At 44.8% G+C, this 19,105-nt stretch overlaps 1 protein-coding gene across 5 annotated transcripts in view; it reads right to left on the bottom strand.

Moving 5' to 3' along the window:
• megf11 (multiple EGF-like-domains 11) overlaps positions 1–19,105 on the bottom strand; it is a 361,348-nt gene that overhangs the window by 229,808 nt on the left and 112,435 nt on the right. For all 5 annotated transcript variants that reach the window (XM_080214084.1, XM_080214087.1, XM_080214089.1 and 2 more), the window contains one exon: positions 5,330–5,422. In XM_080214084.1, the coding sequence (XP_080070210.1) occupies positions 5,330–5,422 (93 nt within the window). The remainder of the gene's footprint in view (positions 1–5,329; positions 5,423–19,105) is intronic.

The raw sequence follows: 19,105 nt of genomic DNA, 5'->3' as shown, positions 1-19,105 counted from the left end.
CACTGATTGCAGAATATTCCACTCAAGAAGGGGAATAGATTGTGCAGCAGCTTGAGAATGGATTTGGAACTATTCCCAGGCTATATCTTCCTGGGAATCTGCTTGTGCCGGGCATGGGCCCCTTGCTGAAGAGTCAAGTTGGAATGGATGATGAGCTAGTCCTTCTATCATGGTTAATTGAAGTTAAAGACTTTGGCCCATCTGATTTTTCAGCCCAGTTAGGACAGCATGATGGCCCAGCGGTTAGCACTGCTTCCTCTCAGCATCAGGAATCTGGGTTCAATTTCGAACTAGGATAACCGTCTGCGTCGAGTTTGCACATTCTCCCCATGTCTGCGTGGGTTTCCTCCAGGTGCTCCAGTTTCCACCCACAGTCCAAACATGTGCAGGTTAGGCGGATTGGCCATGCTAAATTGCTCCTTAGTGTCAGGGTAAATACATGAGGTTAAGGGGTTAGGCCCTGGGTGTGATTGCTGTCTGTGCAGGCTTGATGGGCTGAATGGCCTCCCTCTGCACTGTAGGGTCTCTATGATTCTATGAGTTAGAGCTCTGCCTCCTCTTGGAGTGCAAGGCTTTGGGCCCAGGGATTTACCCCATTAAGTATTCCATCCTCAGGATTCACGATGGGTTTAGAATCAAATCAAAGAGGTAGGTAGAAGCTCTGTCCCAATACACCTCTGATGCCACAACACAACATTTTTCCTTTACAGTTTCTTCAAAAATTACTCAAATTAAAAAGGCGAAAAAAAGCTCATGGTGACAATCTGAATGAACCAGTTTTTTTGGGAGAGGAAAGATCAACTACAGCAAATTCTAAGCGGTGGCTTGCTTGACTTGGGAACTGCATTCGTCTGAGTTCTTCAATATAAACATATTTTACCCAATGCACACACATTTCCCAGTGACTACTCGTATACATGTTGTGTCTTTAACATAGCGTTGCTTGGGCATTATCTGACAGAATATGGCTGTGTGTGTCACATCAGGATATATCAGGGCAATTGGTCAACAACTTGGTAAGTGAGATAGGTTTTAAGGAATGTCTTAGAGGAGGAGAGAGAAGTAGAGAGGCAGAACGGTTTTGAAATAGAATTCCAGAGCTCAATGCCTGATAACAAAGTGTGGCCATCAGTGATGGAACAATTAATGAGCAAGGGGCCAGATATCTAACAGGAGGAGTTACAAACAAAAACAGACATACATTCCCTAATACACACATATACTCTCCCAATGCACGTTTTAAATCTGGATGGACAGAATGCATTTTTATTTATTATGTGTATACATTCAATAAGACAAAATAAACCTAACTGTAGTGAAATGAGAGTGAAACTGTTTCTAAATTTTTAATCTCATAAATTAAACTAAATCCCACATGGGCCAATAATTCGAAACAAGCAAGCCCAGTAGAACACAAGGCTCAACAAGTGAGATGTTTTACTATGTTAAAGGCACAACATGTATACAAGTAGTCACTGGGAAACGTGTGCGCATTGGGTAAAATATGTTTATCTTGAAGAACTCAGGCAAACGCAGTTCCCAAGACAAGCAAGCTACTGCTTGGAATTTGCTGTCGTTGATCTTTTGGATTGGATATGCAACATGAAATATGACAACACATAATCATTTCATCATTAACATGGGCGTAGTCAACATCAACACCGTGTTGGGGAAGTAATGAGGTGCAGAGTTTGGATGAGTCAAATGATCTGTCAAATACACATCTATCTTGTGAACGTAATGCTCCCACATTATTAATTTCTGATTTCAGTTTGATTATCACTAGGAGGCATTAAGTACAAGGCTAGAAACTGCTCCAGCACAAAGGAAATGTACACCTTCACACACTCAATCACAAAATAACACTGGCAGACGGTTGGAGGCAGACGCAATATTTCTGGTAGGGGAGGGGGGATGGCTGCAAAGAAGATCTGAGAGAGGTGAAAATTTCAAGTACTTGACTCAACAAAACACGAAGAAACATTTGGGTTGATTTGGTCTTTTAAATTCCTGTCTGTTCTGGCAATGAAGGGGCCTGATGCCATTTCAATAGAACCAATGAGCTGCCTACCCAGAACATGTATCCAATAGACACAGAGCAGTGCAATAATAGGTGGCTTATCATTTGCCTGCTGGACAGAAAACTAGTTCTGAGTGTAAAGTGTCACAATCCTGAAGGTGGAGGAGCCCACGGAGGCATCAACCCAAGTTGTCTGGGGCAGCACAGTGGCTCATCTCTGAACCCCACAGAAATAATCTGAAACTTATCTTTCTGCATCCTCTGCAGCTGCATCGTCACGGCCCTGGTTTAAGAGTGCATGGCACACAATCCAACCAGTTCTGCCCTAAAATACCATGAATTGCGTTTTAAAGGGGACCTACTGCATGAAACAGTCAGACATTTTGGCCACCCAGCATTAGTCCCTGTAACCGTGGCAGCAAGAGGAGTGCCTGCATTAATGGAGAAATATTCTACCTCCTTAGAGGCCATTACTGTCCCATCAGCACCTTTTACTTTACATTAAAATCATTCCCAACAATTGTTAGCTAATTATTGAGAAGGGCTAATCAATTAACTTATCACATGGCTGTTCTGCACTGACAGCACTTCCAACTTTATTTTCCTTTCATGCATAAATTCTTCACACTGATTAACTGCATCCTTTTCCCAAGGTAATTAGACACCACTGCAACTTCTATTTGACCTTTCATCATTTGCCTGTGGAAGCATGTCCTTTCCATGCATTTCATGTGTCCTAAAACAATGCAACCTTCCATAATGATAAAAAATGCCACAACCCTGGCAGTTAATACAGATTGTTAAACTAGAGAATACATTAGGCCCTTGACTTTCAAAGTGAAATCTCTGGATACATTTAGTAACCTTCTATATTCATTACAAGTATGATAACTCAGTCACACACTCATAACAGAATTGTACTTCCACAGTGGTACACGTAGCAAATTGTTAGTATTGCAATGCTTTTAGACATGAATTTACAGGACACAGATAATCGTGGCAAAAATTGCTCTCTCTGATGAGAGTCGGTAGTGAAGAGAAGGAGGATAAGTCACCTGGAAGACTGGCCTTAATGCCACTTTCCTGTCTGATTCCCATAATCCATGATCCATCCTTGTAGATCAGAAAACTATCTAACTCAGTCTTGAATATATTCAAACTCCACTGCTTTCTGGGGAGAGAAAGCCACAGACTGGTCACTCCCTGAGAGAAGAAATTCATCCTCATCTCTGTCTTAAATGGGGGACCCCTTATTTTCAAATGGTGCCCATGAGTTCTAGATTGTCTCAGTATCTACCTTGTCAAGCGCCCTTGGAATATTAAAAGCAAAATACTACAGATGCTGGAATCTGAAACGAAAGCAGAAAATGCTGGAAAATCTCAGCAGGTCTGACAGTATCTGGGGAGGGAATAGAGTCAACATTTCGAGTTTGGATGACCCTTATCAGAACTCTAATGAAGGGTCCTCTAGACTCAAAATGTTGGCTCTATTCTCTCCTCAGATACTGATACACCTGCTGAGATTTTCCAGCATTTTCTGTTTTTGTCCCTTGGAATCTTATATGTTTGAATAAGATCATCTCACATTCTTCGAAATAGGCCCAGCTTACAAAACCCTTCTCTATTAGCCAACCCTTCACCCCTGGAAACAACCAAGTGAACCTTGTCTGAACTGCTTCCAATGCAAGTGTATTCCACTTTTAGTAAGAAGACCAAAACTGTATGTGGTACTCTCGGTGAGACCTCACCTAACAAAGCCTTGTACAGTCGTAGCAAGATTTCCTTACTTTTTTTCCCCTCTATCCCTCTTGCAATAAAGGTTATCATTCAATTTTACTTCCTAATTACTAACCAGCATTTATTGCCCATCCCTAATTGCCCTCGAGAAGGTGGTGGTGAGCTGTCTTCTTGAACTGCTGCAGTCCATTGGTATTTGTGAGCTGACATTTTGATATTCATGCACAAGGACACATAGATCTCTCTGTGCCACATTATTCTTCAGCCTCACTCCATTTAACTAAAATTCTGTCTCCATGCTGCTCTATGATTCACATTTTCCCGTGTTGAACTCCATTTGCCAATTTTCCTCCTCTCACTTAACCTATCTCTATCTCCTTGCAAGCATTTTGTATCCTTCTCGCAACTGTATTATTATTTTCCAACCTATTTTCATCAGCAAGTTTCCCACAATGTACTCAGTTCCTTCATCCCCTAATATATATTGTAAATAGTTGGGGCCCCCGCACTGATCCTTAGATAGTTTAGCAACCTGAAAATGATTTATTAATCCAGGCTCTTCTTGTTCATTGGCCAACCTTCTTTCCGTGCTAATATATTATCCCAACATATCAGCTCTTAGCTTGTGTCATAACCTTTTATGTGGCACCCTATTAAATGCCTTTGAGATGTCCAAATATGCTATGTCGATTGGTTCCCCTTTATGCACTCTGCTTGTTATATCCTCAAAAAACTGATAAATTTTGTCAAATATGATTTCCCTTTCATAAAACCATGCTGACACTGATTCATTGACCTTCTAAATGGCCCTTAATAAAAAGGATTCCAGCAATTCCCAATAACTGACGTTAAATTAACTGGTCATTAGTTTCTTGTTTTCTGTCTCCTGCCTTTTTGGAATAGTGGCGTTCTATGTGCGGCTTTCCAATCTACCAGAACTCTTCCCAAATCTGGGAAATCTTGGAAGATCACAACATCGGAAAATAGGAATTAGGAGCAGGAATGGTAATTCAGCCCTTCGAGCCCGCTCCGCCATGGTCATAGCTTATCTTATCCTGGTCTCAACTCCACCTTTTTGTCTGCTCCCCATCGCCCTTTATCCTGCTTTTCATCAGAAACATACCTATCTCTTTCTTGAATCCATTGATTGATTCTGCCTCCACTGCACTCTGAGGCAGCAAGTCGCACAAATTCACAACGCTCTGAGAGAAGTAGCTTCTCCTCATCTCTGTTTTGAAGCTACTTTCTTTCACTTTATATCTATGACCTCCTGTTCTAGACTGTCCCACAAGGGGGGGCATCTGTTTGATGTCCACCTTATCTATCCCCTTTAGCATTATCGATCAGATCCTCCAATGCATCCACTTCTTTTTAGACCCTAGGAGATGAGCCATCAGGGTGCTGGGGACTTGTCAGCCTTTAGTCTCATTATTTTAAGAGAAACAACGAAAGCAGGTAAACATACAGTAAGCTTTGAAAAGTAGTAATGACTTGCTTGATGCATTCACTGCAATGATATCCAATAACACTGCATGATAAGTGTATAAGTTAACCATTGCTGTTCTCACTCACCACTGGAGCAGTCCGTTCCTCCCCAGCCAGGTTCACATTGACAAGTGTCTGGAGACACGCACCTCCCATGCATGCATTCTTCTGTGCACAGTGCTATAGATGGATAAATATAGTATTAATATTGGCATAATTCAAATAGCAACGGTTTAGCCTTATCAAATATTAAAGATCTTCTGCCATTCGTGACCCTTTCAAAAATGAAAATTTCCACAAAAAGCTCCAAGTTTACTTCACTTCAAGCTAAACTCAGTTTTGGGTTAGAAACGTGATTCTAGTGTGAGGTGGTATGCCATCATTAGGTCAAGTGGTTGGAAAGAAGGGCTGAACCCAACAGCAGAAGAAAACTCAATCATCATCTGCCGAGTTGCCATTAACCCATGTCGCTTTCATGCAGAATCTGGGAGCCTGAGCTCGTAGGGGAGGATTTCTAACCCTCAACAGGCATGCATCAGCCACTGTAATGTCAGCTCTGTCTGCCTGACGGGTCATTTCCCTAAAGGTGGAAAGGGACAGTAATGGTCAATTTTTGCAGCCCTCCCTCAGGCATCAGGGTATTGAGCAGGTTGCCTCCTGGAAGCAGATCAGGGGTTTACTGACCTCCCCCCCGCCCCTCGCTTGCCATAGAGGCTCCCCTGGCTGGTCTGGCTTCAGCTGCTGAAACCTATGTAGGGTTTCTCCCTCCTCAGTAGGGGCCCAGTTGCTGAGACCTTTTTGTATTTTAGGTTTTAAAAAAGGTTGGAGAGAGGATGGTACTAAGAACATAAGAAATAGGAGCAGGAGTAGGCCATCTAACCCTTCGAGCCTGCCCCGCCATTCAATATTCATTCATGGCTGATCTGAAGTGGATCAGTTCCACTTTCCCGCTTTCTCCCCATAACCCTTAATTCCCTTGCCTACCAAAAACCTATCTACCCATGTCTTAAATATATTTAGCGAGGTAGCCTCCACCACTTCAACGGGCACAGAATTCCAGAGATTCACCACTCTTTGGAGTGAAGAAGTTCCTCCTCAACTCCGTTCTAAACTGCCCCCCCCCTTATCTTGAGGCTCTGCCCTCTAGTCCTGCTGTCCTTTCTGAGCGGGAAGAATATCTCTACTTCTACCCTCAGAAAGGACAGTAGGACTGGGGGCACAGCCTCAAGATAAAGGGGGGGGGGGCGGTTTAGAATGGAGTTGAGGAGGAACTTCTTCACTTAAAGGGTGGTGAACCTCTGGAATTCTCAGCCCGTTGAGGTGGTGGCGGCTGCCTCGCTAAATATTTTTAAGACGCGGGTTGATGGGTTTTTGATAAGCGAGGGGATTAAGGGTTATGGGGAGAAAGCGGGAATGTGGAACTGAGCCACGACAGATCAGCCATGATCTTATTGAATGGCAGGGCAGGCTCGAACGGCTAGATGGCCTACTCCTGCTCCTATTTCTTATGTTCTTATGTTCTATCCATCCCCTTCATTATCTTATACGTCTCTGTAAGATCCCCCCTCATCCTTCTAAACTCCAACGAGTACAAACCCAGTCTATTCAGCTTCTCTTCACAGTCCAACCCCCTCATCTCCGGTATCAGCATAGTGAACCTCCTCTGCACTCCTTCCAAGGCCAAAATATCCTTGCGCAAGTGCAGCGACCAAAACTGCACACGGTCTCCAGCTGCGGCCTCACCTGTGCCCTGTACAGTTGCAACAAGACCTTCCTGCTTTTATATTCTATCCCCCTCGCCATAAAGGCCAGCATCCCATTCGCCTTCCTGATCACCTGCTGACTGGGTTTTTGCGACTCATGCACATGGACCCCCAGGTCCCTTTGCACCGTAGCATGCTGCAGCTTTTCGCCCTTTAAATAGTAATCCCTCCTACTATAATTCCTGCCAAAGTGGATAACCTCACACTTGCTAACATTGTACTCCATCTGCCAGGTCCTCGCCCACTCGCTCAGCCTATCTAGATCCCTCTGCAGACTTTCCACACCCTCCGCACAATTTGCTTTTCCACTTATCTTTGTGTCATCAGCAAATTTCAACACCCTACACTCAGCCCCCTCCTCCAGATCATCTATATAAATGGTAAATAGGTAAATGGTAAATAGGTAAATACTACTCCAAGGTACCCTCTCTCTCACTTTTCTCAAATGGTAACCTGCTCCTGTTTCCAAACTGGAAGGCCCCCTATTGACACCCCCTCCTCTCCCAGCCCCCAATCCAAAAGACTACCCACCATCCTCAGTTCTGGGGAAAACCACACAGTTCCCAGCCTGACAGTGGGGTCCCAAAACCTTTGGGGAAAGTCACAAACTACAGCAATTGGTTTTGGATTAACATTGAGAAATTTGTATTCTTTTTCTATGCTGTGATTGAAAAGCTCTGACCTCCGAAATCGCAGGCTGGGTGTTGTTAAGTGGCTTTTAAAATTTCTACTTTAGATCTAACATACTTCAGGCAGTTTGGATGTAAACACGCATCATCGAGATAAAGTTCAAGCAGTTAATGAACACTGTCTCATTTAACAGTTGTTTCACCTCAGAGCACACACTGAGCTGCATCATTACCCACTGTCTCCTTAAACCGCTGATTCCTCCATCCTCACCTCTGTAACTAATGCGAGGAACTCGTGGACTTGATTGTACAGAGAGCAGCCTTGCAGCTGCGATTCTGCTTCACTCCCTTCCTCAGCCAATCCAAACAAGGCTCCTGTAGTCCTCTCCTTTTGCTGACCTCCAGTCTTTCCCCAATCCTGTCCTCACGTCTTATCAATTTTGCTCATGGATCCCAACTCATCACCAGATTTCTGACTAACCAACTTTTCTACCTTGCCTGAAAGCCAAGTGAAAAAATAATAACTCCTTCTCCTCAGATACTTTCTTCCTTCCTATCAAAATTGCCATCTATATTTTTTTTTCCCAGGACATGAGTGTTGCAGGCTGGGCCAACATCTGTTGCCTATCCCTAATTACTCTTGAACTGAATGTCTTGGCCATTTCAGAGGGCAAATAAGAGCCAACCACATGGCTATGGATCTAGGATCATGTGTAGGCCAGACTGGATAAGGGACGGCAGATTTCCTTCCCTAAAGGACATTAGTGAACCAGATGGATTTTTCTGATAATTGACAATAGTTTTCAGGGTCATCAGTAGATTCTTAATTCCAGATTTTTCGTGAAGTCACGTTCCAACATCTGCCACAGTGGGATTCGAAACAGGAACATTAGCCTGGGTCTCTGGATTACTAGTTGAGTGACAAACCAAAGTGCCACTGCTTCCTTGGGATATGACTGTCTTTAGAAAGGCTGGCATTTATTGCCCTCCCCTAATAGGAGAATCTTGGAACTCCACAGTCCATGTGACATTCTTTGTAACAGTTTGATACAACTGAGTGGTATGCTGGGGCACTCAGTCAACCATAATGTTGTGGAACTGAAGTCACATATCGATCAGATAGGAAAGAACTGCCAGTTACCCTCCCTAAAGGGCAACAGCATCATGGTCACCTTTACCAGGACCAGCCTCTCGTTTTCAGAGTTTTGCTTAAACTGAATTGAATTTCTCAAACTGCCTTAGTGGGATTTGTACTCATTCCCAGAATTGATTGAACAAGCTTCATGTTTACTACCTTAGTAACATAACCGCTATATCACCATAACCTTTATGTCAAAACACTAACCTTAAACCACTCTATGTTTATGAATTACCATTCCATCTCCAATTTCCTTTCCCTTCCAAAGCTTTTGACTATGTTGTGGACTCCCAAATCGATGTCCATCCTTCCCATAACTCCAACTGGGTCTCTTCAATCGTATTTCCACCTCTGCCACAACACCAAAACGGCCCGAGCCAAAGTCAAAAATAAATTTCTTTGTGACTGTGACAATGGTGCATTAACCCTCCTCGTCCCTGAAGCCTTTAACCTGGTCTTTCAACCTTTCATGTCTAATTCAATTGGACTCACTTGTCTTTGTCTATCTGATTATAGCCACAGAACCGTCAGCTCTGACTCCTCTTTTGCCTTTGTTCCATCACAAACCAAATCTCTCAAAGATTTATCCTTGACCCTCTACTAAGCAGCAGGTACGTGGTGACACTACCTAATGGGTTCAACTTCCACATGTCTGCCAACAATATAATTGTACACTGCACAACCCAACAGAGACTCTTGCAAACCCACGACTGCTACCATCTGACTGGGAAATACATCACCGTTCCTTCATTATCGCTAGGTCATAATCCTGAAATTCCCTGCCTAACAGCACTATGGGTGTACCTACACCAACGAAATGCAGAGGTTCAAGACGGCAGCTCACCACCACCTTATCGAGGGCAACTAGGGATCGCCAATAAATGCTGGTCCAGCCAGCAACACCCACATTCCATGAAAGAATCAATTAAGAAGAGAAATCAAGGCAGGAATTCTCCGGCCGTTTATCCCCTGGCACCACTGCCAGCGAGGATCGAGAATTTGGCACTCGGCCAAATCTCCGTTCACTGCAGTGGGATTGGGGAATCCCGGCTGCGATCAAGGTCGGAGAATCTGGCCCCAAGTATTTATAAATCACAGGTGTTGCCAGAGTCAACACATTTGGTATAAGGGAAACTGTTACCAATGCAGTTTGATGAAACAAGTGTTTGTTCTGGTTATGTTTTAAATTAATGACATTGTAGAACACCAGCTTTTGTGTACCACTCTCTTCTAATACCACTGGTTTTGTTTGACTAGCTCAGTTGTGCTCAGATATCATTGATCTGAAAATATTAGCATTCCTGGCATGCTGTTAAAATCAGTTTGTCGTTTCATTCAAGCTAGCAATAAAAGTGACCTACACTGCGCCCTGTAACCATGCCAGCTCAGTAGTAACACATTTAGCATGAATTATTCTAGCCTTTCCAAGGTCACCCAGACAGTTAAATTAAGTTGTTTCTTATCTGAGAGAAATGTCAACACGAAGAGCTTAAAAGCATTTCACTTAAAGCTTCTCACCTTCTCAGGTACTACTGATACAAAGTTATATTGTACTGTGATGGTTTATTGTGATTATCCCAACAATACATTGAACAATGACAATTTCAATACTTAGGGAAGGAGTCAATTTTGTACTTCCCAAAGTAAGGAATATTTATAATAAGAAATTATGTAACATTTTCACCCACTGTAAACATTAAGCATTTCTGGATCATTTTAAGCTCTGAGCTAAGAAATGTTAGATATCAAAAGATATGGAGCTAAAGCGGGTAAGAGTTGAGCAGTTCAGCCATGATTTAAATGCAGCGAGTAACTAACCTTCTGATTCCCCAAAGCCTGTCCATCTACAATGCACAAGTCAGGAGTGTGATGGAATACTCTCCACTTGCCTGGATTGGCGCAGCTCCAAAACACTCAAGAAACTCAACACCATCCAGGACAAGGCAGCCCCATTTGATTGGCATCCCATCCACCATCAATGAACAGATGCAAGATGCACTACAAGAACTCACCAAAGCTCCTTCAACAATTCCTCCTAAACCAGTGACCTCTGCCACCTACAGCGACAGAAGATGCATGGGATCACCTTCACCGACAAATTCCCCTTCAAATCACTCACCATCCTGACTTGTAAATATATCGCCATTTCTTCACTGTTGCTTGGTCAAAATCTTGGAACTCCCTGCCTGACAGCACTGTGGACGTCCTACACCACATGGACTGTAACTGTTCCAGAAAGTGGCTCACCAACACCTTCTCAAGGGGCAATTATGGATGGGTAATAAATGCCAGCTTGGCGAATGATGCCCACATCCCACAAAGGAACAAATTTTAAAAAGGTGCGAGAGAGTTCTCACTCACTGCTGGATCCAGAGCCACATGGCCTTATTAATGAGCAGTTTAGCTGCTGGAGACCAGCCACCCACTCAGTCCCAGTCAGGTGATTAGTCTCTGGAAGCGACTGCCCACTGGTGGAGATGCAATGACAGGTTGTGGAACATTGGGCAAAGCTTCAAGTGTCTCTCAGCAGACAGGAGCACAAGATGGCGGAGTCTGGTCACATGTTGTCTGATGTCATGGCTCTGGCATGCGAGTTCTCAAAGTCACTCTGGAAAAGTTGGCAACAACCACGAAGACCTTGGTATACCAGATCCTGTCGGACTTTCACTCGGCCCTGCACACCATGTCCGAGTGTTGTGAAAGTCTTGTTGAGGGAGAAAGAGTTGATGTTTGTCCCCCATGACTGAATGGTTGAGATCCATGAAGAGGCTAGCTGTTAGAGTGCATGATGCCATGTTGAGAGTTTGATGGTGGGAGGAACTGAGAGAAGACCTGGCAGAGAGGCTTCCTGCATGGAACGGTGTTTTGCAGGTGGGTGACAGCACGCTAATTTCCTGGGCAATGCCCCCACCCCCCAGGTGGAGATGTGAGTTTGCTGCACTTCTTTGAGCCATCGCTCGGGGAGAGCACACTCCAGGCAGCCCGCATTCCACCCCCGGGGGAGCCCGCACTCCTCCCCACCCCCCTTGGGGAACGCACTCCTCCCCACCCCCCTTGGGGAACGCACCCCCCACCCCCCATGGTAGCCCGCACTCCCCTCACTATCACCTCTCCCCACCTCCTGGAAACCCACACTCCCCTCCCCCCAGGAACCTGCACTTCCCTCCCTCCCCCCACCCCTCACCCCCCCCCTCCACCCCCAGCCCTACCCCCCCCCCACCCCGAACCCACACTTTCCCTAGGTAACCCACATTCCCGTCATGGTAGCTCGCACTGCACCTCCCTTCCTGCCCTGGGTAGCCCATACTGCCCCCCCACCGCCACCGGGAAGCCCACACTCCGCTACTCCTCCGCAGTGGAGCCCGTGCCAGGTAGCCCGTACTCCCCGCCCACTCCTCCTGAGAAGCCTGCACCCCTCACTCCCGAGGAGCCCAACCTCCTCCTCCTCCCCCCCCCCCCCCAAATTGAGGGCCACCAGTGAAAGCTGTTGTTGCCTTTTCTTGTTTCAGTGTTGCTGAGATTCTGCACGGTCGGGGGAGGGGGACAACTGGAACTGGAGAGAATGATCGAATCTGTTGGGCTGCTGTTTAAATATGGCGCCGGCACCTGGGAACCCGCCAACTGACAGCGTGCGGACGGAGCCGTTGCCAGGTAACTCGGAGGCGAGGGAGAGGGTGTCTGGGCACCACTAATGAGATTCCAAGTACACAATCTGGTGCACAATTCCCGCCATTCCGGCCAGTGGGAAAAGTGCCCCTGGAAATGCCCATCGCTGCACTTAGTCACGAGCAGAGAATTGTCTCCCGTAATTGTGGCATCTTCCTCTTTGCCCCTTTCCAGACCGTTAATCGACACTGGGGGGAGGGCAGGAACGCCGCCTGAGGTACAGCGCCAGAGATTTTACTACATTTCTTTTGCAATCCCACATTAGTTGCTTTTCATTATCTAATGCACTCTGGCAGGAAACAGAGATGTTGACAGTTTCTAAGAACTATACTGAGGAGTCTTTCGAAAGGCAACAACACAATAAATCATAGATATATAGAACTGCAATACGACGTGACCCAAGCTAGCTTTGGTGTGTGCTGTTTAATTCCCATTACGTCCACGAAACTTTAAGGATTCTTTCATTATTTATATCCTATTTGAACTGGAGCAAGATGACTAAAGTCAAGCATCTGAGCCTTTCTCATTTCCTCAAGACACAATCCAAGTGATTAACTTTTTCTTGAAAAGATATTTTCATCATCTTACTGTTTTTGGTTTTCTCTGTGTCATGCATCATCCTGGCCCAAGAGCAAGAACCTGCTGTTAGGGTTTCATTACTGCACCACAGGAGCCTCGCAGTTCTGTGGATTCTCCCTCTGTGGTACCTGACATCTTCTTGTAATAGCACTGATGAGAATTTTAGCGCTCAAGACTATTGGTGAACAATGCTCTAGGGCTCTTCAGAGCTGTGCCATGCTGTATATGAATGCTGTAGCTATACGCATTGTTCTGTGATATTATTTATTTTAGTCTACAGCCCATTTTTATATACCACAGAAGGGTAAATATGTCACCCTGTGAGGTGGTGGAAGCATTGAGGAACACTTCAACAATAGAGGAATTCTGCTTCTCAGTTCACACTGTGGAAATTTATTTAGCGCCATATAAAATTGTTGTCCTCAACTTCCTTTCCCTGGTCCAGTCTCTCATCCCAATATTGAAGGATAATTCCTTTGAATATTTCAGCCCAATGATTTTCATAGAAACCCTACAGTATAGAAAGAGGCCATTCGGCCCATCAAGTTTGCACCAATCACAATCCCACCCAGGCCTACCCCCATATCCTTACATATTTACCCACTAATCTCTCTAGCCTACACATCTCAGGACACTAAGGGCAATTTTTAGCACAGCCAATCAACCTAACCTGCACATTTTTGGACTGTGGGAGGAAACCAGAGTACCTGGAGGAAACCCATGCAGACACATGGAGAATGTGTGAGGAGTTTGCACAGTGACCTAAGCCAGGAATTGAACCCAGGTCCCTGGAGCTGTGAAGCAGCAGTGCTCACCATTATGCTACCATACCGTTTCAAACAGTGATTTCCCTCAGGCCGGAAAACTCATGTGAGATGGGTTGATTTTGGAACTAATAAGGCCCAAGTATCAGGGGCTTGGATTTGTGTGGACTGGGTAGGTGATCAAATAGGATGGGCCTATACTCTCTAGAGTTTAGAAGAATAAGAGATCATCTTGCTGAAAAATGTAGGGTTATGAGAGGACTTGGCACTGAGGTGGTTTCCTCTGGATGGAGAGTTTACAAAACAGGTCATAGCCTCAAGAAAAGGGATCAGCCATTTTGGACTGAGATGAGGAGAAACCTCTCTGCTTCAGAATTCTCTACCCCACAGAATGCTCAATTATTGAACACCTTCAAGTCAAAGGAAATAAAGAGAGGAGGATTGGCTGAGAAAATGGATGCAGCAGGCTCAAGGGGCTGAATAGCCTACTACTGATCCCATTTCTTAAACTATGAGAAAAGTATTTTGCAGCAAGGCAGTCTTGAGTCTCCCAGAAGAAATATCTTTCGAAGATTAAACATCTATTTCCTCAAGAAGCTTTTCCAGCAACAATTCCTGCATTTAAGGGCTAGTATAAGAAACCTCTGTTTGTTGGTGTCAAACTTTGATACCTAGCAAGTCTACCAAATGATTCCAGCCTCAATCAGCCAATGTGTCAAAATCCACAGAAACAACGCTTAGACCAAGACCAGGAGTTATATCAGCTCTGAACCTAAATCACACATTCAATCCTGTTCCTTTTATCATGAGGATTTAGTTACAAAGCAGGTAAGGATGGAACTAAAAGTATTGTTAATAATTGAACTTTCCAATTTGATTGTTCCCCTTTGAACTCACCAAGCTCATTTTTAGCAAATCAAAACACCTTCAGGAGAAATTGAAGTAGCATTAGAGTGGACCCAGCCTTGGAACTGAAGGGGTGATATTTTTTCTCCCCAAGATACCTCAGTTGCTAAAGAGTCTCCAGATTGGCCAAGACAGAGTCTTGAACTGCAAATCCAAATTAGCATGCCTTCAGCACAGGACACTGCCACCTTGAATAAAGGAGTCAACGTGTATGCTGGGAATGGCTGGCTTGTTAAGGGATTGAGTAATGAGTGTGGGGAGTCAGTTCAAAGAGGTTCATTGCACATTGGTGGCAAGTGCTTGAATTAATGAGCTCCCCTAATAGTGAGCAGCTGAACAAGAGTAAACATATCATTGCTGAGGATTTTGTTCACTACTCTCTGCTCAGCTTTCATTGGTTAACCGGTGTTTAAAGAGGACTTGTGAGACACATTGTGAGGTTTTCTAGACACTGTCAAAAATATATTGATACTTCAATCAATATTTACTGCTGAAAATCTCTGAGAAATTCACGAATGAGTAGCTGAGCCACTCTGCCTCACTGGACATCAGAGGGACAGGAGGGTGAGGTGAGCTCCTCTCTCACTCCTCTCCTTCTTCAGCACCCAGGGATTCGGGAACCTGTGCATCTCCACCCTCAAACCCAGAAACATTTGAAAATGTTACATTGTGTCTTGTCCATCTCCACACCTTTGATGGAAGCGAGTGTGTGTGGGTACGCACTCCACAAAGTTTCCAATCAATGCTTGAGGGATTAACTAGAAGTAGAAAACTAGACCCAGAGGGCACGATCTCAGGCTACAGCGACGATCCTTTAAAACGGAGATGAGGAGGAATTTCTTTAGCCAGAGAGTGGTGAATCTGTGGAACTCTTTGCCACAGAAGACTGTAGAGGTCAAGTCATTGAGTGTTTTTAGGACACAGATAGGAAGGTTCTTGATTAATAAGGAGATCGGGGTTTATGGGGAAATGGCAGGAGAATGGGGATGAGAAAAATATCAGCCATGATTGAATGGCAGAGCAGACTCGATGGGCTGACTGGCCTAATTCTGCCCCTATGTCTTATGGTCTAAACCTGAAGGTTTGCTTAGGAGCCTCCAGGTGAATATAAATCCTGGGAATCATCAATTAGTCCCGAAACTGGGGCCAAAAACAACATCATCAAACTGGATTCTCTTATTAGCACATACATGCACATGGGGCAATTTTCCAGCTCCATTTGCCGTGGACGTAAATCCTCTTATGGCTGGAAACTCTTGTGATGGGGCCATCAGAACGGGATCTTCCCAATCCCCCGCTGACAGCATCATCAACTACACAACCTCCTTGCTGGATGTAATTACTCTGGGTTTAAATAGATTTGATTATACCTTCTGGGTCCACCATATGATCACCTCCTCCTCTCCCTTCCCCAACCCCCGGTGTAATGTCAAGTTGCAGGAATCAGTGGTGATGACTGTGCTGAGGACTAAGAGGTGAGTACAGTCCCCAGGTGGGGAGGTGACAAGGCACTGCCCCCCTGCAGTGCAAACCGGACAGTGCCGGGGGGAGTGCCAAGGCAGGGCGAGAGATGAGCTGCTAGAGGACACCCACTGGGGGCTTCCCATTATGTGGGAAGGGGAAGGGTAGTAATGGTGAGGTGGGAAGGGAGTGCTTGGATTGTTGGAGGTGGGGAGAAGGGCTCTGATGTTGTGATACCAGCAATGATGGCAGTCTTAACTTCAACCTGAGACGAGATCAGGGAGCCCTTTAACACTGGTGCCCTGATCACAGTGCAGCCAAAGTCGCCGGTGTGTTTCGCTCCTGCCTGTCAGAAGTGACGACACACCCCTGCTTTTTTTTTTGACAAAGTGTGAGATGATCTGGAGAGAAAACCTGGCTGTTTCTCTGGGGAGAAACATGATAATTTTCAGTCAAAACCTGGCACTTTGCCATTTGTTTTGAATAATCTGCCCACAGTGTCTGTTTTAACCAGTTCACCAAATAACCCCTTGAAACTCATCAAGAGCCTTTTAAACAACGTTAATTTTTAAAGACACATTTACTTGTTATAATGTAATAATAAACATTCATTTCAGTCTATCAATGTGGACAGGGCAAGTCTCTCAAAACATAATCTCCAACATCAGGCAATTAGTTTGGGAATACCAATTTAAATAATGCCTGCAGATTTGCTGATATATTGATCCTCGGGTACTCAATAATATAAAAGCAGGTCCGTGTGAGTAGAGTAGACAAGAGGTACAAAGGGCACTTCCAGCAGGAGCAATTTCAGCAATTTCTGTGGTTATTTTAAAACTAAAACAGTCAAATTCATTGAAAAAATGCAGTGAAGGCAAAAGGGTTCAGCCCGTGGCAATTTCTGATCATTATGGAATATCAGGCTGATTAACCTACATTTCTTTAAAAAGAAACAACTTTTGACATGAAACAGAGAATGCTGAGAAATCTTCCCTTCCCAGACCCTCTCCAAATCCATTTCCAGTGATTGACTGACAACCAATATTTATTATAAACCCACCAATTCCCGAAGCTACCTCAACGACAGCTCCTCACACCCTGCTTCCTGTAAGGAATCTATCTCATTCTCCCAGTTTCTCCACCTTCATCGTACCTGCACTGGTGTTGCCATCTTCAAAAATTAACTGATGTTTCCTTCCCACAGTGTTTGAGAAGGCACTCAACGTGGTTCAACCCATTTCCCGCACCTCTGCCCTCACCCCACCGCCCCCCCCCCCCCCCCCCCCCCCCCCCAAGAATGACTATAGGGTCCCCCTTGTCCTCACTTTTCACCCCACAAGCATCCACCAACTCCAGCGTAATGCCACCACCACAAAACACATCCTCCCATCACCCACTGTCACTATTCCGCAGAGATCGCTCCCTCTGTGACATCCTGGCCCACTCCACCGTTGCCCCCAACCCTTCATCCCTTTCCTACAGCACCATCCCTTGCAATTGCAGAGAGTGCAACACCTGTCCCTTTACCACTTCCTCCCTCACTGTTTGAGGCCCCAAACTGTCCTTTCAGATGAAGCACTTGCATCTTCTTCAATTTGGTCCACTGTAGTCTGCTCCCAATGTGCTCTCCTGTCCACTGGGGAGACTAAATGCAGACTGGGTGAGCACTTTGTGGAAGACCTTCACTCAGTCAGCAACATGATCCCAACCCTCCTGCTTCTCACCATTTCAACTCAGCACCATGCTGCCATGGCCACACATCAGGCATGGCTTGTTGCAAAGCTTCAGTGAAGCTCAACGCAAACTGGAGGAACAGAACCTCATCTTCTGATTAAGCATTTAACAGCCCCCAAGACTTGATACTGAGTCCAACAGCTTTAGACTGTGACCTTTCTCCAACAACTTAACCTTTTTATAATATGCCAAATATTTGTTGTTCCAATGTAAAACCCTCCCTCCCCCTCCCTCACCGTATCATCCATCACTTGTTCTTAGATTTTGCAATATCTTTGTTGCAATCTCTCCCAGCCCCTTACTATCACTGTTCCAGTTATTCTAGCTGTTCCACCCCTTGTAATACAGTCTGTAATCCAACACATTTTTCCCTCTCTATTTCGCTGAAGAAGAGTCACATGGACTCAAAACATTCACTCCGTTTATGCTCCTTACAGATGCTATCAGATTGGCTAAGGTTTCCTAGCATTCTCAGTTTTTGTTTCAGATATCAGCATCTGCTTTTAGCTTCTGATGTAATCATTTGGTCATACAGAACTCGAGTACTGCTGAAAGAGTGAGACAGACCGTTGAAGCTTTCTATCTTTCACTAATCAGGACAGACACATGTACCAAATTTCAAAGGGAGCAACAATTTATGCTGCACATGTAAAGCGTTCTGATTGGTTGGTGAGTGGACTGTGACTGGTTGAAGTGTTGCCTTGCAGAATGCATCACGGAACAATTATCCCCTAAGCTTTTGTTGGGTTGAAAAAGCTGCAATGCTCATTCCTGTTCTTTCTGCCAGTAGAGGAAGGACTCTATATATGAATATGTGGCTTCTAATAAGTATATGTGAACCACATTGGCAAACCCAACTGATAATCTTAAATTCTTGTTAGTGCTGTTTGGAACAGAATGCCGATTGTACTGAACCAGCATGTGCTTACAAGACGTAATGTCCAACATTACATATGATTCTGTGATTGGACAACACTTACTGAACAATGCCAAGTGTGCTGTGCATTAAACTAACAACCAACTCAAGACAGAAAATGCTGGAAAATCTCAGCAAGCCTGACAGCATCAATGGAGAGAGGATAGAGCCAACATTTCAAGTCTGGGTAACCCTTCACCAGCTCTGATATGTTGACTTAATTCTCTCTCCACAGATGCTGTCAGATCTGCTGATGTTTTCCAGCATTTTCTGTCTTGAATTGGTTGTTAGTATGATGTACAGCACA

The sequence above is a fragment of the Carcharhinus amblyrhynchos genome, chromosome 28 (genome assembly GCF_965287045.1).
Source record: "Carcharhinus amblyrhynchos chromosome 28, sCarAmb.v2.hapA, whole genome shotgun sequence".
Lineage (NCBI taxonomy): Eukaryota > Metazoa > Chordata > Chondrichthyes > Carcharhiniformes > Carcharhinidae > Carcharhinus > Carcharhinus amblyrhynchos.
Note: the sequence above shows the minus strand (reverse complement) of the source record. Positions and strands in the feature narration are given on the sequence as shown.